This window comes from Phoca vitulina, unplaced genomic scaffold, assembly GCF_004348235.1.
Source record: "Phoca vitulina isolate PV1807 unplaced genomic scaffold, GSC_HSeal_1.0 scaffold3, whole genome shotgun sequence".
NCBI lineage: Eukaryota > Metazoa > Chordata > Mammalia > Carnivora > Phocidae > Phoca > Phoca vitulina.
Genome location: NW_022589706.1, coordinates 66,965,785 through 66,990,842, shown reverse-complemented (window position 1 = coordinate 66,990,842; position 25,058 = coordinate 66,965,785). Strand labels below are relative to the sequence as shown.

Below are 25,058 nucleotides of genomic sequence, written 5' to 3'. Positions count from 1 at the left end.
TTAGGTCATCTTTCAGTAAAATTAAACATTGAAATGGCCATTCTTAAGTAACCTTATTACTCTCAATAAAATGCATCTTCATTGCCTTGAACATATTTTTCCTTTATTTAAAGAAAGTATTTTATGTAATAGATGCATATAGTCTTTTAAAAAATCAAATAAAATTAAAAGACTCCTAAAGAAAATCAGCTGACCCCTACACACCCTTTGGCAGCCCTCAGTTCTTTCCTAGAGGAAATCAGATTTCATTTATTTAGCTGTTCTTTGGTATTTGCTTCCATTTGATAATACTCTTATGTTATATCTTAATTTCTTGTAGACATTATCTCATCACTTCTGCTTATGAAATATGTAGAATTAGCTCTAGTAAGTGACAATGTAACTTACTCCAAACAATTTCTTCCAGTAGTGTTATATGACAAGTTTAGCTGATATCCTAATGAATGTTTGACTTGTTATGACTACATAAGTGTGTGTGTGTGTGTGTGTGATGTACTACTTAATGCTAATATATGTCTTAGGTTTGGGGCGCCTGGGTGGCTCAGTTGTTAAGCGTCTGCCTTCGGCTCAGGTCATGATCTCAGGGTCTTGGGATCGAGCCCCGCATGGGGCTCTCTGCTCAGCAGGAAGCCTGCTTCTCCCTCTCCTACTTCCCCTGCTTGTGTTCCCTCTCTCGCTGTGTCTCTCTCTGTCAAATAAATAAAATCTTTAAAAAAAAAAAAAATGTGTCTTAGGTTTATAGAAAATTATGTAAGTGAAAACATAGATTTTTTTTCAAACTGCAATTTTTTTCCAGTAAATCCACTAACCTTTCAAAAATTTTTCAAATAATTTATCAATTCTTTATATCTGGGGGGGGGTTCCTCTTTGGCCCTTTTTCTTCTGCTCCCACCTAATTTGGTAGCAGTGCTGATTCTGAGATTCTCTCACCAGTATTTTTTCCTGGACCTGCTCTTTCCTGGAGTCTTTTTCTCATCTATTGTGTCAGGCACTTAGTAAGTCCCTTCAATCTGGAAAATACTGTATTTTGGTCTTGGAAATGTTCCTGTATCATCTTTCTTATTTTCCTTCAAGCGTCTTTCACTGCCTTTTTTCCCCCCTTTTTTGAGATAAAATTGGTGTATAACATTTTATTAGCTTTAGGTGTACAAATAATAATTTAATCTTTGTATATACTACAAAGTGATCATCACAATAAGTCTAGTTACCATCTGTTACCATACAATCATCCCCCTTCACCCATTTCTTACACCTCTGAACCCTTTCACTTCTGATAACCACCAGTCTAACTCTCTGTATCTATGAGCTTGGTTTGTTTTACTTTTTATATTCCACATATAAGTGAAATCATATGTATTTGTCTTTGTTTGACTTATTTCACTTAGCATAATATCTTCAAGGTCCATCCACATTGTTATAAATCATAAGATTTCCCTCTTTTATGGATGAGTAATATTTTCCATTGTATGTATCTTTATCTATGCATCCATCAACAGACCTTTAGGTTGTTTCCATACCTTGGTACTGTAAATAATGCTGTAGGGATGCATATATCTTTTCAAATTTGTGTTTATATTATCCTCAGATAAATACCTAGAAGTGGCATGGTTGGATCATATGGTAATTCTATTCTTAATTTTTTGAGGAGCCTCCATACTGTTTTTCATGGTTGCTGCACCAGTTTACATTCCCACCGGCAGTGTATGGAGGTTCCCTTTTCTCCACATCCTCTCCAACACATCTTTTTTGTCTTTTGGATAATAGCCATTCTAACAGGTATGAGATGATATCTCATTGTGGTTTTGATTTACATTTCCCTGATAATGGTGATATTGAACATTTTATGTGTATGTTGGTCATCGGTATGTCTTTGGAAAAATGTCTGTTTAGATCCTCTGCCCATTTTTAGATCAGATTGTTTTGATTTTTGTTTTTTTGTTTTGTTTTGCTGTTGAGATGCTTGAGTTCTTTATATATTTTGGATATTAATCCCTTATCAAATATATAGTTTGTAAATACTTTCTCCTGTTTAGTAGGTTACCTTTTTATTTTCTTTCTATGCAGAAGCTTTTTAGTTTGATGTAGTCCCACTTATTTTTGCTTTTGTTGTCTTAAAGAGTCAGATCCAAAAATTCAATAACAAGATCAGTGTCAAGAAGCGTATCGCCTATGTTTTCTTCTAGATGTTTTATGGTTTCAGGTCTTACATTCAAGTCTTTAATCTACTTTGAGTTGATTCTCCTGTATGTTGTAAGATAGTGGTCTAGTTCCATTTCTTGACATGTGTCTGTCCAGTTTTCCCAGCATCATTTATTAAAGAGATTGTCCCTGACTTTTTTTTTTCTTTTTGGAAGTATTTCACATTTGTGATTGTTGGTAGTACTTAAAACTATGCAAAAATAATTTTTTAAAGTATCTATAAGACAGAATTGGCAATTAAAGTGGATATTGCTTATTTATACACTACTGAATGCAGTATATTGTGTTACTGTTTAGGCTGCTTATTAATAAGTTTATGGACATGTAAAGCAGATTTTTTAAAATTTAAATTCAATTAGCATATAGTGTATTACTAGTTTCAGAGGTAGAGGTCAGTGATTCGTCAGTCTTACATAATACCTGGTACTCATTACATCACCTGCCCTCCTTAATGTCCATCACCCACTTACCCATCCCCTTACCCCTTCCCCTCCAGCAACCCTCAGTTTGTTTCCTATGATAAAGAGTCTTCGATGGTTTCCCTCTCTGATGTCGTCTTGTTTTATTTTTTCCTTTCTTCCCCTATGATCCTCTGTTTCTTAAATTTGACATTATCAGTGAGATCATATGGTATTTGTCTTTCTCTGACTGATTTATTTCACTTAGCATAATATCCTCTAGTTCCATCTGCATCGTTGCAAATGGCAAGATTTCATTGTTTTTGATGGCAGTAGTATTCCATTGTATATATATGTACCACATCATCATCATCTTTTTTTTTTTTTTAAGATTTTTATTTATTTATTAGAGAGAGAGAGAGCATGCACACAAGCAGAGGGAGCTGCGGGCAGAGGCAGAGGGAGAGGGAGAAACAGGCTCCCCGCTGAGCAGGGAGCCCAATGTGGGGCTTGATCCCAGGACCCTGGAATCATGACCTGAGCCAAAGGCAGCCACTCAACCGACTGAGCCACCCAGGTGCCCCTATACCACATCCTCTTTATCCATTCATCTGTCGATGGACATCTGGGCTCTTTCCATAGTTTGACTATTGTGGACATTGCTGCTATAAACATTCGGGTGCAGGTATCCCTTCAGATCCCTACATTTGTATCTTTGAGGTAAATACCCAGTGGAGCAGTTGCTGGGTCGGAGGGTAGCTCTGTTTTCAACTGTGGAAAGCAGATCTTGGCTATAAGTGTCTGCCTGATTTGAGCTTTTAAAACTCTGTAATAGGAGTATGGTAATATAGTACTTATAGTAACACCAGAAATAAAGCATTTTACTGCTTTAAAGATTTAAGATGGATTCAGGCAGGGAAGGGTTGAAGCCAAGTATACTTTGTTGTACATAGATGGAAACAATGTCTGGATATGAAAAAAGAACCTGTTTATAGTTAACTTTATTTCATAGACTTATAAAATGATGTTGTATTAATCACTTTTTCTAGTTCAAGAAATTTCAATTCCAGGGTACAAACCATTGATTTAAAATTTTTGCATTTCCATTCCTTTAATACCAGTTTAAGATAAATGCTTAATATCAGCTATTTGCTTAATATCAGCTATTTGCTATCACTGGGGAAGAAGGCAACTTGAAGTTTCAACTGATAAAAAGCTTTTTTCCCTAAATGTTACTTTTCTGCAGTGTCTAACATATAATGTCACATGTTCCGTTTGCACTGTTGCAATATGGACCAAAAATCTTCTGGCAAAGGGTAGGGAAATGTTGGTATCTGTCTTGCCCTGTTTGTTATGTTACTGTTTTATTGGACTGATCTACTCTCATAAACCTGTGATCATCACCTAAATATAAGTTGTGAATGTATCATCTTTTGCTTGGTTATTTCAGTCATGCTGCTATATATAATCAGGTGTGGCGCAGTTTATCAGTTTGGTTCTAGGGAATGAGTGGATACAATTCATTGCCCTGTGCTGTTAAACTAACTTTGTGTGCTTGCTGTTACTTACTTTTTACAGGCATCCTAATAAAAGCTAGACTGTTTCTTTAGGGGAAAAGAGACTTATTTAATGTAATTTGAAGACTTTCCAATAGAAAATGAAATACTGTTGAAAATAATATCTATTTCTAGCTTTCAGCAATTGATGGTGCTTTGTTGTGGTGTCTGTGGGAAGTCTGCTGCCATTAGAGGGATTCTTATTATCCTCACTGAGAAGGAACCTTGCTTCTTAGTTTCTCTAGGTCTCTATTCTAAGCAATCTGTTAGTGTTGGTAAATTCTGTAGGAGAGTCTATTCTCAGCCATTAACTTTCTGTAAGGGGAAAATGGTGGATTACCAGAAAGACCACTGAAGCAGGGGGTGCCATGGGCAAAGGGTTGAGTATTTGTTTGGAGAATTAAAAACTATGAAACACTTTGTACACAATTGATTTTTTAAAAAAAATAAACACATTTTTAAAGATGTTGAAAAAAAAAAGTAGAGTGTCCTTTCCCATTCTATGTTCTTGGCTCCTTTGTTGAAAATTAGTTGGCTATATATGCATGGGTTTATTTCTGGGCTTTCTGTTTATGTTCCATTGATCTATGTGTCTGTATTTATGCTAATACTATATTGTTTTGATTACTGTAGCTTTGCAGTATAATTTGAAGTTGGGAAGCATGATACCACCATCATTGTTCTTTCTCAAGATTGCTTTGGCTATTCAAGGCTTTTGTGGTTCCATACACATTTTAGGATTATTTGTTCTACTTCTGTGAAAAATTCCAGTGGAATTTTGATAGGGATTGCATTGAATCTATAGATTGCCTTGGGTAGTATGGACATGTTAATAATAATTCTTATCCATGAGCATGGAATACCTTTCCATTTATTTGTGTCTTCTTCAATTTCTTTAAATAATGTCTTGTAGTAGTCAGTGTACAGGTCTTTCACTTCCTGGTTTAAATTTATTCCTAGGTATTTTTTTTATATAATTGTAAATGGGATTATTTTCTTAATTTCTCTTTCTTATAGTTTGTTATTAGTGTATAGACACCTAACAGATATTTACACTGATATGTTGTATCTTGCAACATTATTGAATTCATTTATTCTAACTGTTAATTGGTGAAATCTTTAAGGTTTTTGTTATATGGTATTATGTCATCTGTGAATAGTGACAGTTTTACTTTTCCTTTTCCAATTTGAATGCTTTTATTTCTTTTTCTTGCCTAATTGCTGTGGCTAGGATTTCTAATACTATATTGCATAAAAGTGGTGAGAGTGGCCATCCTTGTCTTACCTGATCTTAGAAAAAAAGCTTTCAACTTTTTACCCTTGAGTATGATGCTAACTGTAGGTTTTTTATATATGGCCTTTATTATATTGAGATACATTCCCTTTATACCCACTTGGTTAAAACTTTTTATCATAAATGGATATTTAATTTTGTCAGATGTTTTTACTGCATCGATTGAGAGGATCATATGATTTTTATCCTTCATTTTGTTAATATGGTGTATCACATTGATTGATTTGCAGATGTTGAACCATTCTTGAATTCCTGGAACAACTTGATTAGGGTGTATGATCCTTTTAATGTATTTTGAATTGGGTTTGCTAATATTTTGCTGAGAATTTTTACAAGTATGTTTATCAGGGATATTAGCTTGTAATTTTCTAGTGTCCTTGACTGGTTTTGGGATCAGGGTAATTCTGGCCTTATAAAATCAGTTTGGAAGGATTCCTTTCTCTTCAGTTTTTGGAAGAATTTGTGAAGGATAGGTATTAAATCTTTAAATGTTTGGTAGAATTCACCTGTGAAGCTATCTGGTCCTGGACATTTGTTTGTTGGGATTTTTTTTTCACTATTGATTCAGTCTCCTCACTAGTAATCAGTCTATTTAGATATTCTATTTTTCATGATTCAGTCTTAGAATATTGCATGTTTCTAGGAATTGATCAATTTTTTCTATGTTATGACATTGGTTGGCATATAGTTGTTCATAGTGGTCTCTTATGATCTTTAAATTTCTATGATATCACTTGTAACTTTTCTCCCTTTCATTTCTGATTTTGGGTGCTTTCTTTTTTGTTCTTGGTGAGTCTAACTAAAGGTTTGTCAGTTTGGTTTATATTTTCAAAGATCAGCTCTTAGTTTTATTGATCTTTTCTATTGTCCTTTTATTTTCTGTTTCATCTATTTCTGCTCTGATTTTTGTTTCCTTCTAATTTGGGCTTTATTTTTTTCTAGCTGCTTAGGTGTAAAGTTAGATTATGTATTTCAGATTTTTTTTTCTTGTGGTAGGCCTGTATTGCTATAAATTTCCCTATTAGTACTGCTTTGCTGCATCCCATACATTTTTGAACTGTTGTATTACCTTTTTCATATTTGATTTTTTCCCCCCAAGTTTTCTTCTTATAATTGATTTCTAGTTTCATACCATTGTTATTGGAAAAGATGCTTGCTATGGTTTCTTTTTTTAATTCAAGTATAATTAATACAGTGTTATATTAATTTCAGGTGTACAATATGATTCAGCAACTCTATACATTTCTCATTGCTGATCAAGATAAATGTACTCTCAATCCCCTCTATTTCACCCATCCTCCTACTCACCTCTTCTGGTAACCACCAGTTTATTCTCTGTGTTTAAGAGTCTTTTGTTGTTTGTTGGTTCTTTTGTTTCTTACATTCCACACGTCCATGAAATCATATGGTATTTGTCTTTTTCTGTCTGACTTATTTCACTCAGTATTATGCCTTCTAGGTCCATCCATGTTGTTGCAAATGGCAAGATTTCATTCTTTTTTATGGCTGAATAATATTTCATAGTATATCTTCTTTGTCCATTCATCTATTGATGGATACTTGGGTTGCTTCCATGTCTTGGCTATTGTAAATAATGCTGCCATAAACATAGGGATGCATATATCTTTTCAAATTAGTGTTGACATTTTCTTTGGTAAATACCGGTAGTGGAATTACTGGATCATATAGTATTTCTATTTTTACATTTTAGAAGAATCTCCATACTGTTTTCCACAGTAGGTGCACCAATTTGCATTCCCACCAGTACTGCACGTGGGTTCCTTTTTCTCCACATCCTCACCAACACTTGTTATTTCTTGTGTTTTTTTTTACTTTAGCTATTCTGACAGATGTAAAGTGATATCTTATTGTGGTTTTAATTCATATTTTTGTGATGATTAGTGATATTGAGCATCTTTTCATTTGTTTGACCATCTGTATGTCTTCTTTGGAAAAATGTCTATTCAAATCTTCCCATTTTAATTGGATTATTGGGGGGGGTTGTTTTGTTCTAGGTTTTTTGTGTGTGTGTGTGTGTGGTTTTTTTTTGGTGTTGTAAAAGTTCTTTATATATTTTGAATCTTAACTCCTTATTTGATATATCATTTGCAAATATCTTTTCCCATTCAGTAGGTTGCATTTTTGTTTTGTTCATGGTTTCCTTTGCTACTTTTAAGCCTTTTATTTTGAGGTAGTCTCAATAATTTATTTTTGCTTTTGTTACCCTTGCCAGAGGACACCTATCAAGAAAAATGAGCCACGTGGGTGGCTCAGTCGTTAAGTGTCTGCCTTTGGCTCAGGTCATGATCCCAGAGTCCTGGGATCGAGCCCCGCATTGGGTTCTCTGCTCAGTGGGAAGCCTGCTTCTCCCTCTCCCACTCCCCCTGCTTGTGTTCTCTCTCTCGCTGTGTCTCTCTCTGTCAAATAAATAAATAAAATCTTTAAAAAAAAAAAAGAAAAAGAAAAATATTGCTGAGGCCAGTGTCAAAGAAATTACTATTTTTTCTTCTAGGATTTTTATGGTTTCAGATCTCACTTTTAGGTCCTTAACCCATTTTGAGCAGGGTTTTTTGTTTATTTTATTTTATTTTATTTTATTTTACTTTATTTGTACAGTATAAGAAATTGATCCAGTTTCATTCTTTTGCATGTTGCTGTCCAGTTTTCCCAAGACCATTTGTTGAAGAGCTGGTCTTTTCCCTATTGTATATTCTTGCCTCCTTTGTTGTAGATTAATTGACCATAAAATTATGGGTTTATTTCTGGACTCACTACCCTGTTCCATTAATGTATGTGTGTATTTTGTGATCCTTGATATGATTTCAATCTTCTTAAATTTATTGAGACTTGTTTGGTGACCCAACATGTGTTCTATCCTGGAGAATCTTCACTTGAGAAGTATGTGTATTCTGCTTCTGGATGAAATGTTCTGTATATATTAGGTGCATCTGGTCTAATGTGTCATTTAAGGCCAATGTTTCCTTATTTTTCTGTCTGGGTAATCTATCCATTGATATAAATTGGGTGTTAAGGTTACCTATTATTGCTGTTAATATCTCCCTTTAGGTCTGTTAATATTTGCTTTATATATTTAGGTGCTCCTATGGTGAGTACAGAAATATTTACAAATGTTATATCCTCTTGTTGTTTTGACCCCTTTATAATTATTAGAATCCTTTGTCTTTTATTAGTCTTTTTTCAAAAGTCTATTTTCTCTGATACAACTATAGCTACACCAGCTTTCCATTTGTTTCCACTTGCATGGAACATCTTTTTCCATCCCTTCACTTTCAGTCTGTATGTCTCCTTAAATCTGAAGTGAGCCTCTTGTATGCTCCTTATAGATGAGTGATGTGTTTTTTTGTTTTTTTAATTCATTTAACCATTCTGTATCTTTGTATTGGAGAATTTAGTTGGTTTATATTTGAAGTAGTTATCGATAGGTATGTGCTTATTGCCATTTTGCTTTCTTGTTACTAGTTAGCCCCTTTTCAGCTCCAAAAAGTCCTTGTAATATGTTTTGTAAGGCTGAAAGAGTGATGATGAGTTCCTTTAGGTCTTACTTGTCTGGAAAACTCTTAATCACTTTCAGTTCTGAATGATAGCTTTTCCAGTGGAGTATTTTTAGTTAGAAGTTTTGTTTTCCTTTCAGCACTTTGAATATATCATGCCACTTTCTCCTGGCCTGCAAAGTTTCTGCTGAAAAATCAGCTGATAGCTTTAGGAAGGTTCCCTTGTATGTGATAAGTTGTTTTACCTTTGCTACTTTTAAGATTCTCTTTAACGTTTAATATTTTAATTATAGTGTGTCTTGGTGTAGATCTCTTTGGGTTTATTTTATCTGGAACTCCTATGCTTCTTGAACCTGAATTTCTGTTTTGTTCCCCAGGTTAAGGAAGCTTTCAACCATTATTTCTTCAAATAAGTTTTCTGCCCCCTTTCTTTTTCTTCTCCTTCTGGGTCCTTTATAATGCAGATGTTGTTCTGCTTGATGTACCATAGGTCCCTTCAGCTATCTTCCTTTTTAAAAATTCTTTTTCCTTTTTTCTGCTCTGTTTGGGTGATTTTTGGTGCCTTGTCATTCAGGTCAATGATCCACGCCTCTACTTAATCTAGTCTGCTGTTGGACCCCTTTAGTGTATTTTTCAGTTCAGCTATTGTATTGTTCTGCTCTGTGACTTCTGTTTCATATTTTTGCCATGTTTTCTGTCTCTTTGTTGAAGTTCTCACTATGTTCTTCCATTCTTCTCCCAAGTTTTATAAACATCTTTATGACTATCGCTTTGAACTCTTTATCAGGTAGACTTTTTTTTTTTTTAATCTCCATTTCATTAAGGTCTTTTTCTGAGGGTTTATCTTGTTCTTTTGGAGCATATTCCTCTGCCTCCTCATTCCATTTGAGTTTGTGTGTTAATTTCTATATATTAGGCAAAATGGGTACCTCTCCTGGTCTTGAAGGACTTGCCATGTGTAGGATTTGACCCATGGGGCCCAGATGTGCATTACCCCTGGCTTCTAGAGCCAGGTGCTCAAGGGATGTCCCATGTGTGGGCTGCATACACCTGCAGCTTTGGTGGGGTCACTGCTGTGGCATGGGGAGCTGGGGTGTTTGCCCAGCCAGCTGTGATGGGGCTGCAGTTGTGGCACAAGGGGCAGGACATTCACTTAGTTGGCTGTGATGGTGCTGTGGCAGCAGTGTACCTACCAGTGGTAGCAGGTTAGAGAGAGAGTACCAAGGTGACACCCACCAGCACTGGCACAACTAAGGTAGAATAATGCAAAAATGGCACCCGCCGGGGCACCTGGGTGGCTCAAATAGTTAAGCGTCTGCCTTCGGCTCAGGTCATGATCCCAGGGTCCTGGGATCGAGCCCCACATCGGGCTCCCTGCTCGGCAGGGAGCCTGCTTCTCCCTTTGCCTCTGCTGTTCCCTCTGCTTGTGCTCTCTCGTTCTCTCTGTCAGATAAATTAAAAAAAAAAAAAAAAAAAAATGGCACCTGCCAGTGCCTCCATCCCCAGGGAGTTGCAGTAGGTTCCTGTCTCCCCAGCAGATGCTTTAAGATTAGCAGTGGATGTAGGCACTATTGAAACTGCTATTTGTGCACTGGGTCTTGGAGCAAGTGGGTCTGCATACACACCCTTTGAGAGGGGGCTGTCCATTCCCTGCAGCTCTGTGGTTCTTCTGCATGTAAGCCCTCTTGGTTTTCAAGGCCAGATGTTTTGACAGCCTATCTCTCCCTTGTAGATCCCAAGAGCTGAGGTGCCTGATGTGGGACACAAACTCCTTGGTTCTCAGGAAAAAGCTACATATTTTTGAGAGCCCTCTTTATTGTGGTTGCTATGCCTGTGGTGAGTTTTTTCTGTGTGTGTGAGACCCTGTCTCTGCCTCTCCTGCCCATCTCAGTGTGCTGCTTTTATACTTTGTTATGCAGGTGCTGTTCCACTGTTTTTCAGGTCTTTTTCAGAGGAAATTTTTCCGTATGTAGCTGTAGATTGGTTGCATCTGTGGGAGGAGATGTGCTTGGGATCTTCTATGTCACCATCTTGAATGCTTATTTTCCTATCACAGTCTCTTAATTGTTTTCTATGAAATTTTCTCAACTTTATTTTCCACCCTCATTTTTTAAATTTTAGTTTTATATTGTTAATATCCAAACTATTAGTGCTATTTCTTTTTCAAAGCACTCTATTCTTTTTTTGTAGCATCCTATTCCTAATCCTATCTTTCTGAGAATACTAACAAGGGTTTGTTTTTGTTTAAGTTTTCTTTTCCCTATATTTGTTTTGTCTGTGGGATTTCGTGCATCTCTTCATGTAAACATAAGTGGTCTTGGCTATCGTGATTTAAGAAAAACATTTGTGTATGGGGACAAAGGTGTACTTTGCTTTAGGAGGATTAGATAGTGGGTATAGATGGAGGGAAATGTAACCTATTTGATTTTGGGACCCACAAATGTCTCTATGTGGACATATTTTTCTTTTCAGCCATTATGTTCCTCAAGAGCAGGAAAGTAGGAAGTATGCTAATGGACCCTTTCTTAGCAGATTTTCACTAGTCCTCACATTTTCAACTGTTCTCCTTGCTCTAGCCCTTGGCTATCTCTGGCATGCAAGAATCCATTAACAGTATCCAAAGACTAAGCCTCACCCCTCCTGCCTGACCACATGCTTGCCTGGATGCACAGGGTGGTGGAGGGCTCCTCTGAGCCTGAAAGGTTTTAGAACAGACAGCGTTTTTCAGTCACTTGGATTCACTTCCCAAGTCTTTGAAATATCTGCCTCTCTCTTCTCTGCTCTTCTTTTTTGTCCTTGGGTGCTTATACTTTTTAAACATCTTACTGTCATTTTAGTGGATTCTGGGGAAGAAGATTTAATTAGATAAACACAAGTGATCAATCCTTCTCTTAAAATGGATGTTCTCCCTTTTCTTTTTCTCCCCCTGTACTTGATTTTAAATGGAACAGAATTTTATAGTAGCAGCTGTGCAAACAATATGTGAGAGTTAAGAGCCTGTGAATTTTAGCTTATGAGAATTTGATAATTTAGACAGCAACTGTTTTTTTTTTTTTTTTAAGGAAATCGCCCTAATAATAGGGTCATTTTAATCAGTACAATGCCTAATTGTAAAGAAATCTAATTTAATAAACTGAGTTGTGCTTAAGATTGAGTTATGTTTTTCTTCATTACATGAGGAATTCACCAGAGTAAGTTTGAGTTAAGCCTGTCTTTTATCCATACTATGTATCATAATGCCATTTTTATTGTTGGAGTTTAGCTGAGTAATTTTGCCTTGCAAATTTTTTTTTTTAAGATTTTATTTATTTGACAGAGAGAGACACAGCGAAGAGAGGGAACACAAGCAGGGGGAGTGGGAGAGGGAGAAGCAGGCTTCCTGCCGAGCAGGGAGCCCGATGCGGGGCTCGATCCCAGGACCCTGGGATCATGACCTGAGCGGAAGGCAGACGCTTAATGAGTTAGCCACCCAGGCGCCCCTGCCTTGCAAATTTAAAAGTACCATGCAATTCTTGGCTAGTTATAATACTGGTTATTAAGTAATCACTCTTTGGATAGTATGAGCTCCATAGGAAGAATACGACATATTTCCTTCCCTGGGTTAATTCCTTCTTACTGAGAAATTCCTTTTCTTTTGAAATTATTCAACCCCAGAATCCACTAAAAGGACAGTAAGATGTTTAAAAACTATAAGCAACCAAGGCCAAAAAAGAACAGCCAAGAAGAGAGAGGCAAATATTTCAAAGACTTGGGAAGTGAATCCAAGTGACTGAAAAACCCTGTCTGTTCTAAAACCTTTCAGGCTCTGTTTCTATGAAAAACAGAATCATTATACTAAACTCCATATTTAAGCCCTTTCCATTTCCAGTATATGCCTCTTAGGTTTTCTATAAGCAATGCCAAATATATAAATTATTCTGTTTTTCTGGGTAGACCTAAACCCAGTAAAGAGTTCAAGGTTGCTACCTGCATATCTGCCCAAGAAGCCAGTTAGTCAAATGTGCAAAACCTCCACTGGAGTAAATTGGACTCTGTACATTTGATGACATTCCTGTTGGTTCTACTTCCCTCCAGATCCCTGTGACAGGAAAATATTATTTGTGTTTATAACCCCCCATGATCTCTAAGATTGTAGATCCTGATAACTAGATCTAGATCTTTTGTTTCCCAAGCCCATGTATAAATCTTTATTCTTTATTTTCCTTTTTGACCCTAGGAGATAGCATTGAGTAGTGAGTGGGATTATGCAAACTTGGATAGAGAGGCCATGGTTGAGCAGTTAATCTGCATTAGAACAACTGGTTGTAAAGTGTGTGTGTGTGTGTGTGTGTGTGTGTTGATGGCTTATATCTTTTAAAAAATTCTTTCATTGTTATTTTAGTGAGGTATTAGAAAAGTAGATAAGCTTATCTTTAACTAAAAGGTCTCCTCTGACTTTCTTTTTCTTATACTTGATTTTAAAGCCAACAGAATTTCCTTAGAACAAATTTATTGAGATACAACTTATACACCATAAAATTGCCCCTTTTAAAGTATATAATTCAGTGGTTTTTAGTATTTTCAGAATACAACCATTGCGACTATTTAATTTTAGAACATTTTTATCACTCCAGAAGAAAAAGAAACTCCAAACCCATTAGCAGATACTCCCATTCCTTCCTCTACATCTCTCCCACTTCTCGCAGCCCTAGGCATACACTGATCTTTCTGGCTACATAGATTTGCCTGGACTTAGGAACATTTCATGTAAATAGAGTCACACAATATGTGGTCTTTTGTGACTGACTTTTTGCACTTAGCATGTGTTTCAAGGTTCATCCATGTGGGAACATCAGTACTTTGTTCCTTTTTATGGCTGGTTAATACTCTGTTGTATGAGTATAGCACCTTTACCCATTGATGGACATTGGGTTGTTTTTACCTTTTGGCTATTAAGAATACTGTTATGAACATTTATGTACACGTTTTTGTAGGGACATATGTTTTCATTTCTCTTGGGTATCTACCTAGGAGTGGAATTGCTGGGTCATAGGGTGACATTGTTTAACATTTTAAGGAACGGTTTTCCAAAATAGCTGTCCTATTTTCCATCCCTATCAGCAATGAATGAAGGTTTAAAATTTCTACATCCTTGCCAACACCTATTATTGTCTGTGTTTTTAGTTATTCTTGTAGTACAGGGAATAGAATTTTTAATAGTAGAAAGATTATGGGCTTGAAGAGGAAAAACAGAGAGGAGACCAGCTGCTTAAAGGCCAAGATGATAATGTCTGTTAGGGATTTTTAGAATGAATTGTTAATTGAATGAAAACCTCAGTTAATTCCGTATTTTTCACTAACGTTTTTATGTGAAGAGTATCTTAATTGAGCTGGAAGAGAAATACAACAGCTAGTAAATGAATTTTTAATATATATAAGTATATATTTGTATGTATTAATATTTATATATATAATTTGTATTAGTAGAAAATCAACTCATGTAAAATAATGAAAGTTTAAAGAATATCAATTTGAAGGGATGACAAATGATTAGCTTGCTAGTCACCTAAAGCTCTGCCCCAAAGCTGTTAAGCTGTCTTCTCAATACCAGTATTTTGCTAAACCCATGGAAATAATCAACCTTTACACTGAGTCCATAAACAATTTGAGGACTTACCGGAGAAAGAGGCAACATTCAAAAGAGGCTTAAAAACTCTGGGTTTGATGGTTTATCTCATATGACACCAGATAAGTCCGTTACAGCTGAGCATTTAATCACTAGTCTTTTAGAGGGTGGGAAACTGGTGGTAAAGTGATTCCCATTGAAATTATACACTTACTGTACTTTGCCCATTTAATATAGCACTAGATTTATGGAAAGAGCCAAGTTTGTTAGCTGGGATATTGCCAATATTGTTCAAGATTAGCATATTATATTGTGGAGGCTCCCCTTCCAAAGTGCTATGATTGTTTTTTCTATTCTCCTGTGTACTGACATTCCCACATAAACAGGTTCTTTAGCTGGTAAATGCTTGTTTCTAATATCTAGCCTAGATAGGAGCTCCCAGTTTTGACTTCAGATAGGCTATTTCATGTGTTTCTTTTTTTTTTTTTTTAAGATTTTATTTATTTATTTGACAGAGAGAGACACAGCGAGAGAAGAACACAAGCAGGGGGAGTGGGAGAGGGAGAAGCAGGCTTCCCGCAGAGCAGGGAGCCCGATGCGGGGCTTGATCCCAGGACCTGGGATCATGACCTGAGCCAAAGGCAGACACTTAACCAACTGAGCCACCCAGGCGCCCCTATTTCATGTGTTTCTTACATTTTTATCTATGCCAGTCTTCCCCCATTAGCAAGCATTCAGCACTCAGTAAATGCCCACAGAATAGACTTGCTGACACACTATTTAGGTATCACTGGGAATATTATGGGACTGAAATGTAAAGTTATCATCTAATTCTTTTTTCATCCCGCAGGCCTTGCCTTTACGTGACGGCTCATTCTGGGAGCTGGGAGTTGAGTGTAGATATTGGCTAATTTGGTAATAAATACTCCTCTGCATTTGTAGAATCTAATCAGAATAAGATTTGCAGTTTCATTAATGTCTAAGAATAGACTGTAATTTATTAAATTTTATTAGTTACTTTATCATCCTGTCCTTTCAGAAATTTGTGTAAGGCTTTGAGAACTTTGTCATGGGCAAGGGTTGCAAGAGAGCTGTAAACATATAACCTTTCCTTTTATATAGAAATATACCAATTCCATTAACCAGAAAATACAATTATGTTGTTTAGATAAGCTTCTCCTCACTCTAAAGAAGTGATTCCATTCCTGGGGTATGAAATGCAGGGGTAAAACCCAGTCTAATCCAGTGTAGCTGGCATTTTATGATTATTTTTCCCCATTCTTTGCAACTGCATATTTAGAAAGAAATACAATTCATGTTTTGTTCTCATGTATTCTACAAAACATTTTGTGCCCAGACATTCATGGAGGTTTTTATTAAAACGTTCCCCCATACGCACCTCAGGACCTTAAGAAGCTATAATTTATCATAAATGAATTAAGATTCCCACCTCCACCACTTACCAATTTTGCTTGTTCATTTGTTGATTCAGGAAACATTTGTTAAACATTTACATGTACGAGACAGTGTGGTAGTTGCTCTGTGATAATAACAGTGACAATATCTAACTTTGTTAGAGTGCACTGATCAGATCACATGCTCTGAGGTCAGACTGCCACATATGAGTTGCAGCTTGGCTACTTGGTAACTGTGTGAACGTGGACAAGTTAATTAATCTCTTTCAGTCTAGTCCTCTCTAACTGGAGATATATTAGGCTCCTATTGTTGCTGTGACAGATTTCCACAAATTTAGTGGTTTAAGAACCACACAAATTATCTCAGTATTCTATGGGTGAGAAGTTTGTGGGCTCAGCTGGTGTCTCTGCTCCAGGTTCACAAGGCCAAAGTCAAGGTGTTGGTCAGCCTGGGTTCTTATCTGAAGGTTCCAGGGGAGAAGCTGCTTCCATGCTCACTTGGATCCTTGGCACTTTTCCATTCCATATAGTTGTAAGGCCAAGATCCCTGTTTTCTTGCTAGCTTCTTCTTGGCTTTAAGAGGCTGTCCACATGCTCAGGCTTGTGACCTTTCTTCATCTTCAAAGTCAGCAACAGCTTATTGTTCTATCTAACAGATTAGCAAGTTTTCATAAATCCTTTGTGAGGCTTAATGAGGAAATAAAAAGCTACTTCGATAAATCTGGCGCCATGAGGCTAAATATTTTGGTTATTTTAATGTTGACCTTCTCATGGCTCTGAGATATATCATGGTAGAGATTAGCATTTTGCCTGTTTTTGTTTTTTTTTTTTTTCTCCTTGAGGCTAAGGTTGTAAGTACAGTATAACTTCATGGCCACTGAAAAATCAGAGCACGTGACAAGCACCAGGATAAATGTCCAGATTAGAGTTAAGTGCCATCCTGTGATATAGGTTCAGCATTGCTGATTATGATAATAATCTTTTCTTAATGAGAACAAATACTTGTCACATGGTTCAATGTTTGCTACTTAATCTGGAATGCAAAAGTTTTTATGGTATAGTCTTTAAGTGCTGAGTAGTTTTCTCTGTATACTGTATATACTGTGCTTGTTTTATTTTTGTGTTTTAGCTTGAGAAATGGGTGAAATTTAGCCAACAACAAATGAAAGCTTTCAAGAAAACTTGTATAATTTGAAGTGGCTCTTTTCACTAGTGGAGAAAGTTCTTGTCCTAGGAAAAGATTAATGTTAAGGAAAATGATGACTATTTCAATTATTAACCATTACTCCATCTGCAAAGTTTTCTTAAACCTTTTGGCTCATAAATTATAATGTATTCTAATTTTTACTCGATTTTAATTCTAGAAATAACTATAAGTTTAAACAGTTAAAATTTTTTTTTAAAGATTTTATTTGAGGGGCGCCTGGGTGGCTCAGTTGTTAAGCGTCTGCCTTCGGCTCAGGTCATGATCCCAGATCCTGGGATCGAGCCCCACATCTGGCTCCCTTCTCCAGGAGGAGCCTGCTTCTCCCACTCCCCCTGCTTGTGTTCCCTCTCTCACCGTGTCTCTCTGTGTCAAATAAATAAAATCTTAAAAAAAAAAAAAAAAAAAGATTTTATTTGAGAGAGAGAGCAAGAGAGAGCACAAGTGGGAGGGAGGAGCAGGCTCTCCACTGAGCAGGGAGCGGGAGGAGGGGCTGGATCCCAGGACCCTGAGATCATGACCTGAGCGGAAGGCAGACAGACGCTTAACCGCCTGAGCCACCCAGGTGCCCCAACAGTTAAAATATTTTAATACAACCTCAGAGGTACATTTCACTTCTGTTTCAGAGACCATTCTGTGGAATTTCATTGCTGAATATCCTTATCCTCTGACCACCAAATGACACTTTTGTTATCATTTGAATACTCTGATCCCCTTCCTACTTAACACTTCAGCTCAGCTAGTTGTGTAAATGGACTAAAGTATTTGTTATTTCTTCAAGATATATTTGGAATATAGATGTCTCTTTATTTGTATACTAGTTTGTGTTACTATCTGTGTATCTTAAAAGTGTGTATCAGTCTATTAAAACTATCACTTTTTATATGCAAGGCATTTAAAAGATGTTTAAACCTCAGCCTCCAACCAACTCTGAATGAGCTTACATTTGCTGGTTTGTGGATTTTTTTTAACTGCCAATAAACATCAAATATTTTCTCAATGAGGCCTTGCTGACAATCTTATTTATATTGTAATCACCACCCTCACCCCGACTGGTGCTCTGAATTCTGTTTTTATTGCTTAAGGTCGCATCTACTAGAATATAAGTTCCCTGAGGGCAGGGATTTCTGTTTGTGTTTTCTGATATATCCCAAATGCTTAGAATTGTGCCAGGCACAGAATAGCCACTCAGTAAATATTTGTTGAATGACTGAATGTGTATTCCATGCATGCATTTTTCATATATAAAACAAACAACTTCCATGTGTAAAACAGACAAGATACAAACTATATCCAGAATTGGCCCCTGCCTTACCATCTCACTGTGATCAACCTGCTCCAGCCAACCAGCCTCTCTCTCTGGGACTGGCCTCTCCCAGCTCAGCAGCCGGCTTTCCACTGCGCCCCCTACAGTCCAGACTCAACACAGCAACCAGAGTGGTCCTTTTTTTTTTTTTTTTTTCTGGTGCAACATTAAAATTGTTTTATTATGCAAACTACATTTAATATATGTTCTCTATCTTCCCAAACTAGAGCTAAAACCCTTTGAGGATAGAGGCCATGTATCATTTTTTTTTATTATGTTATGTTAATCACCATACATTACATCATTAGTTTTTGATGTAGTGTTCCATGATTCATTATTTGCATATAACACCCAGTGCTCCATGCAGTACGTGCCCTCTTTAATACCCATCACCAGAGTGGTCCTTTTAACAATCTCATAGCTCAAAACCCTTGCTCAGGGTTGAAGGGGAGGGAACATGGTTTATAATAAGACTGTAATGATCTTCCCTAGCTCTTTCCTCCACTGTCTCCTGTTTTCATTTCCTGCCACTCTCCCAACACTTGGCCTTCACCCTTGCCGTTTCTACTGCTTAGCATGCGCTCCCCCCTTTCCTTCAGCTCTCTGCTTAATTGTCGCCATGTCAGAGGGGCCTTCCCAGATCATGCTGAGTGAATGTTCCCACCCCCATATCACTCTGCTTTATTCCTCATTGTCCTGCCTTATATTTCTTCAGAGCATTTATGTTACCACTCACATATATATTATTAGACTACTGCCTGTCTCTCCCATTATATTATAACTTTTATAAAAGTTTGTTTGCAGTGCTGTATCCCTAGAGAATGCCAGACACACAGAAAGCATGTAATAAATATCACACATAGCATAAGTATAATGAATAAGTGTTCACAAAAATAGAAGCATTGCTTGCTTTTTTAATAATATGAGACCTTGAAGCCGTTGTAATTACCAATATCAATGCAAGAATATGAATGGCAAGGCAGTGTTTATTATATTTAGGTATCAGCAAATCAAAAAATAATGCAAGCAATAATAAAGTAATTATTATAAGCTTTTGCTCTCAGGCATCAAAAGGCACATTTATACCAATACTGCTTCCCCTCCAACCACCCCTGCCCCCACTTGCTGTGCTAGGCAACCTCTAGAAGCCTCCTTAATTTTTTTTAAACATTTTTTTAAAGATTTTATTTATTGAGAGAGAATGAGAGGGAGAGAGACAGAAAGCAAGAGAACAGAGGGAGAGGGAGAAGCAGACTCCCCACCAAGCAGAGAGCCTGATGCAGGACTCAATCCCAGGACCCTGAGATCATGACCTGAGCTGAAGGCAGATGCTTAATGGACTGAGCCCCCCAGGCGCCCCTAGCAGCCTCTTTTAAAGGTGTTGAGCAATTATTCTCACGTATTGGAAATCTTGTCTATAAGATTGCTGCAGGCTGAGTGTAGCAGTGATATTTATCACATTTCTAGAAACAGCACAAATTACAGATTCTCAGTATGTTAACACATAATTAGTAGGAAAAGATGTGACAAGAAATGTTATGCTAATAAATCAAGGTCTTTACTGCACTGTCAGTATATTTGAACAGAGTTGGGAGGTAAATTATGAATATTCAGGGTTCAAAGTGAGCGTGTTGCCGTTACAACCTCAGGTAGAGGACAGTGACATACTCGCTGAGTGAGTCAATCGCTGGTTCTGTCTTCCATCGTAGGAAACACAAGATACTTTCTCCTCAACTACTTTTTCTTTTTGAGAAGATATTTGTTGATTCTTCCATTCATGCTCTAAAGGAATTATGTTGTTTTTTTAAGTTTGAGATTCTCTGAATGTATCTGTCTCCCTTCCTATTGTCCGTTTTATTTCCTGGGAAAATTATTTATCATATTTCAAAAATTGGAAATAAATGATGAAAGTGCTCCCGCTCTTTCAAAGATGTTATTGTCATAAACTCATAACTGTTTTCTTTTTTTTGTTTTTTAATTTTATTTATTTGTTTGACAGAGAGAGATAGTGAGAGCAGGAACACAAGCAGGGGGAGCGGGAGAGGGAGAAGCAGGCTTCCCACTGAGCAGGGAGCCCGATGGGGGGCTCGATCCCAGGACCCTGAGATCATGACCTGAGCCGAAGGCAGACGCTTAACGACTGAGCCACCCAGGCGCCCCACTCATAACTGTTTTCAATATTTGTTTTTATTCAATCTGGTGTCTTCACACATTGCTGGCCTTAGGATTTGAGGTTTCATTTCAGAGCCAGAAGACGAACGGCCCATTATCAAGGCTGTTGGAATGCTGTTGCCTGTATCCTTAAATGCTGGAATTAAACCACAGTTTTAAACAGACAGTACACACCCATGAAAACATCCAGATTCACTTTGGATTAATCACTGTAAGAAAATTAAAAAGACAAAATAGAATTCATTTTCTTATAGATCATATTTATTTCTAACCATAAAGGTATGAGAAATGGGTAGTTTTAAGTTTTTACTCCAAACTTAATTATTTCCATTTCTTACATAGTCAAGATCATAATTCAGTGGAAAATAATGCCATCATAAGCAACACACCACATGTTTTTAGGGATTATCAAAGTATTTGTATATGATTTCTTTTTTTAAAGTAATTTAATGTGAAAATTTTCTAATATCAAAATTGTTTTTCCATAAACCTTGTATAGATTATTGGATCACATTGTTGGTGATCTGTGAGAAATAATTACTCCAATCATATATAGAATGTTCTCCAAAACGATTTTAACAATGATTGAAGTCTACACATTTTTGGCATTGCTGTTTTTGGCAGCATCCCTTATTCTAGCATTCAAAAGGGCGAAATGGACTCATATTAAAAGCATTTCATTAAAACCTCAGTGTTCTCATAAAACCAAATTAATGAAGGTAAAGTAAAAGAAGTTACTCTGTTTAACAAGTAGTTACATAATGCTTACCATGTGTCAACCTTTCTGTTTTAAGTACTTTGCAAATTGAAACTTAATCCTCATCACAACCCTATGAGGTAGTTAGTATTTCCATTTATAAATGAGGAAATGGTTTAGTATAGAGTCTAAGGTCACACAGGTGGCAGGTGGCAGAACCAGGATCCTAACCCAGAAAGTGACTCCTGAGCCTACCTTCCTAATCCTTGCTCTGCAGCCACTCAGCAGTTTCTGTGACTTTCTGCATGTTTTTCTGGATTTTCACTTCTTTTGATGGCCTAATGCTATGCATAAATTTTGTACCATTGACTAATCCACTTCCTTTGTGTCACATTTGCCTCATTTTACTGTTTCTTATTCACTTGACTGGCTAAAGCAGCTGACCTATCTAAATTAAGGAATCCAATGTATATTAGTAGTAACTGGATTAAGTTTTCATTGCCTTAGACATGTGCCTAAAAGGACTGTATTTAGATATTGACAAAACACATAAATCTTTGAGAATTGAAGGAAACTTTTCATATGTCTGAATTTTGGCTCACTGTAAGATATTTTTGGTTTTTGTATGAGAAGCACATATCAAATTCTAAACTCTGACATGGGAGAGATAAAAAGCTATATAGAAATTAAAAGTTTCCTTCATTTTTCTCTAGCTTCAGATTTCCTGACAACTAAGTTTAGTCTTGTTCATGATGACCCAGGCATGTCTCTTGTATTAAATTTTATTCAACTAAGAGATTCTTGTTTTTAACCAACTTGAAGACAGTAATCAAATGGGAGGCTCCACTATGGATAAAAAGCCAACCTTTATCTTAATTTTGGGTAAGGAACACACAGAAGTGAAATATGAACCCATTTTATGCACTGAGTAAAGGTCATGATTTTCAGGATGTCTTGAATAAGTTAGTAAATCTTTAACATTAAAAAAAGTTAAATGCTCAAAAATCAAAGAAAAGGCAAAACTGCCCACCCTCCTTTTCCAATGGCTGATTTAAGTCTTAAGGAATTTTTTCCTGAATAAAATGTTAGACCTTATTATGCCTCTGTGCTTTTGTTTTTGTTACTGTGAAATATGCCTGAGAGCATTTTTTATCCTTTTTCTTTCCAGATGACAGAAATGATGCTCAGGAGAGTAGTTTAAGAGACTTAATAGAAGAGCTGCCCGACACCCACTACTGCCTCCTCAAGTACCTATGCCAGTTCTTGACAAAAGTAGCCAAGCACCATGTGCAGAATCGCATGAATGTCCACAACCTCGCCACTGTATTTGGGCCAAATTGCTTTCAGTAAGTTAGTGGAGTTTTGCTGTTAATATTACATGCCACTTTTTCTTTATCGCTGCCTGAAATTACTTGGGTTGTAGAATCGTATTTCAGACTGAAAAGTCAACCAATTTATGGTGGAGGAGTTCTAGCTTGCTATTGGGCATTTTATCCTTGTTTTTCATCCCAATGTTGAATAAGGCAGATAATGCATTCTCATGAAAACCACAATTTATAATATTTCCAACAACTTTATATAAAATTCTGGAAATAAGTTTTACTTTCACTAAAAAGAGCATTTAAAAATTTTTAATCTGAAACATTGATTAGCAGAAAGGGAAGGAGTATAATGCATAATTTTTTAAATTGATAAAATCATTGCTAATAGAAAAATACAGGCTCAGTATGTCAGTAACAGAAAAATTAGCCTTTGCTACATTTGTTTTCTAGGAATAAACTAGACTAGAAATAAACTTGTCTCCTTGGCGGGTGCTATAGCACTGGCCACAAGAATTTTTGTAAAACTTCATATTTCCTTTTTCTTGTTAATTCCTTAATGGTTGATATGTGAAACATGATTTTGCAATCCAGGGACTTTTCTTTTAACTCTCCTATTAACCTATTAATCTCCACTGATATCAAAGACATTTCTTCTAGTTATAAGGACAGAGAAAGAATATACTCACACTTTAAAAGCTCTCATAAATTCTCAGCAATTTTTTAAATAGTGTATCTGCTTATACACTCAGTTCATCTGTAGACTCATTCATCAGCCCAGAACTAGTAATATTACAGTTCTCAGAATAACTGTCCAAATATAAACTGTGGCTTAGATCACAGTGAGTCCAGGGTTCCAGGACATTCACAGCCTATGGCCAGAAGTTCTACCTTTAAAAAAAAAAAAAAAAGAGCGAGGAGAGCGCATGCGAGCGCATGTGCGCATATGCACGCGAGGGTGGGTGGGGCAGAGGAAGAGAATCTTCAAGTAGTCTCCCTGCTCAGCACACAGCCCTCTGCAGGCTCAATCTCCAGATCCCTGAGATCATAACCTGAGCTGAAACCAAGAGTCAGATGCTTACCCGACTGAGCTACCGAAGTGCCCCAAGAAGTTCTACCTTAATAACTATTCCCATTGTAACCTTAGAGATTTAAAATTTTTTTAATTTTTTTTTTTTAAGATTTTATTTATTTGTCAGAGAGAGAGAGGAGCACAAGCAGGGGGAGTGGCAGGCAGAGGGAGAAGCAGGCTCCCTGCTGAGCAAGGAGTCCGACTCGGGACTCGATCCCAGGACCCTGGGACCATGACCCAAGGCGAAGGCAGACGCTTAGCTGACTGAGCCACCCAGGTGTCCTGAGATTTAAATTTTAAATAGTAGCATTTCATAGGATATGTTAGTGTCTCATGAATAAATATCTCAAACATAGGCTCCACTAACTTTTTACTCACGAACTTTGTGTTAATGAAATAAGCTGTATTTATTCTTTTTACTCCTACGTTCAGAATAAACCTTTGGTGATTTACGTGTAAGAAATGAAGATAAGTGGAAAACTGTTCAGTAATTTTGAAACCCTAGATTCTAAGAGAGGTGAAAGCAAATTTTTATTTTTTTAATATTTATTTGTCAGAGAGAGAGAGACAGAGAGAGAGCACAAGCAGGGGAAGTGGCACACAGAGGGAGAAGCAGGCTCCCCACTGAGCAAGGAGCCAGTGTGGGACTTGATCCCAGGACCCTGGGATCATGACCTGAGCTGAAGTCAGACGCTTAACCAACTGAGCCACCCAGGTGCACCTAGAGCACTTATTTTATAACACACGGATCCATACCTTGTTGCTGACTTACTGGATTGGGCTTGATCTAGAATTTCTGGTAACCTGCTTCAATCAATCAAATATCAAATAAGTGATGAGTTTTTATTATAGGCTCTACTAATTAGTATAGCTTTGAAGCTTATTGTATTGTGGTAAAATATACATAACAAAATTTACCGTTTTACCATTTTTAAGTGTACAGTTCAGTGGCATTAAGTACATGTACATTGTTGTGATCGACTTGGTACGTATTTCTAAACTTACAAATATAGAAGTTGCCACTAGGTACTTTTCACATTGAAATAGAGTATAATTCAAAAAAAAAAATTTTTTTAAAAAGAAATAGAGTATTATTCTTAAAACAGCTATTTACTGAGCTCTTACCAAGTACTATACTGTCTCATTTATCTGATTGATTCTAAAGAGGCAGAAGTGGTTTATGTTGTCCTTGAAGTTCCTCGGTTTAGGTTAAGGAAAAGCAGACACTTCAACTCCAGTGACCTCACTTAGCTTTCCACTGATCATCTTTATCACATGTATGGACTATGATTCAAGGATAATTCTCACA

At 36.7% G+C, this 25,058-nt stretch overlaps 1 protein-coding gene across 7 annotated transcripts in view; it reads left to right on the top strand.

Moving 5' to 3' along the window:
• FAM13A (family with sequence similarity 13 member A) overlaps nucleotides 1–25,058 on the top strand; it is a 417,768-nt gene that overhangs the window by 119,652 nt on the left and 273,058 nt on the right. For 5 of the 7 annotated variants that reach the window (XM_032400809.1, XM_032400806.1, XM_032400808.1 and 2 more), the window contains exon 4: nucleotides 22,527–22,704. The exons of 1 other annotated variant lie outside the window; for it this stretch is intronic. In XM_032400809.1, the coding sequence (XP_032256700.1) occupies nucleotides 22,527–22,704 (178 nt within the window). Of the gene's footprint in view, nucleotides 1–10,691; nucleotides 10,796–22,526; nucleotides 22,705–25,058 lie in introns of all 7 variants that reach the window. One more of the 7 variants, XM_032400810.1, reaches the window with a different exon arrangement.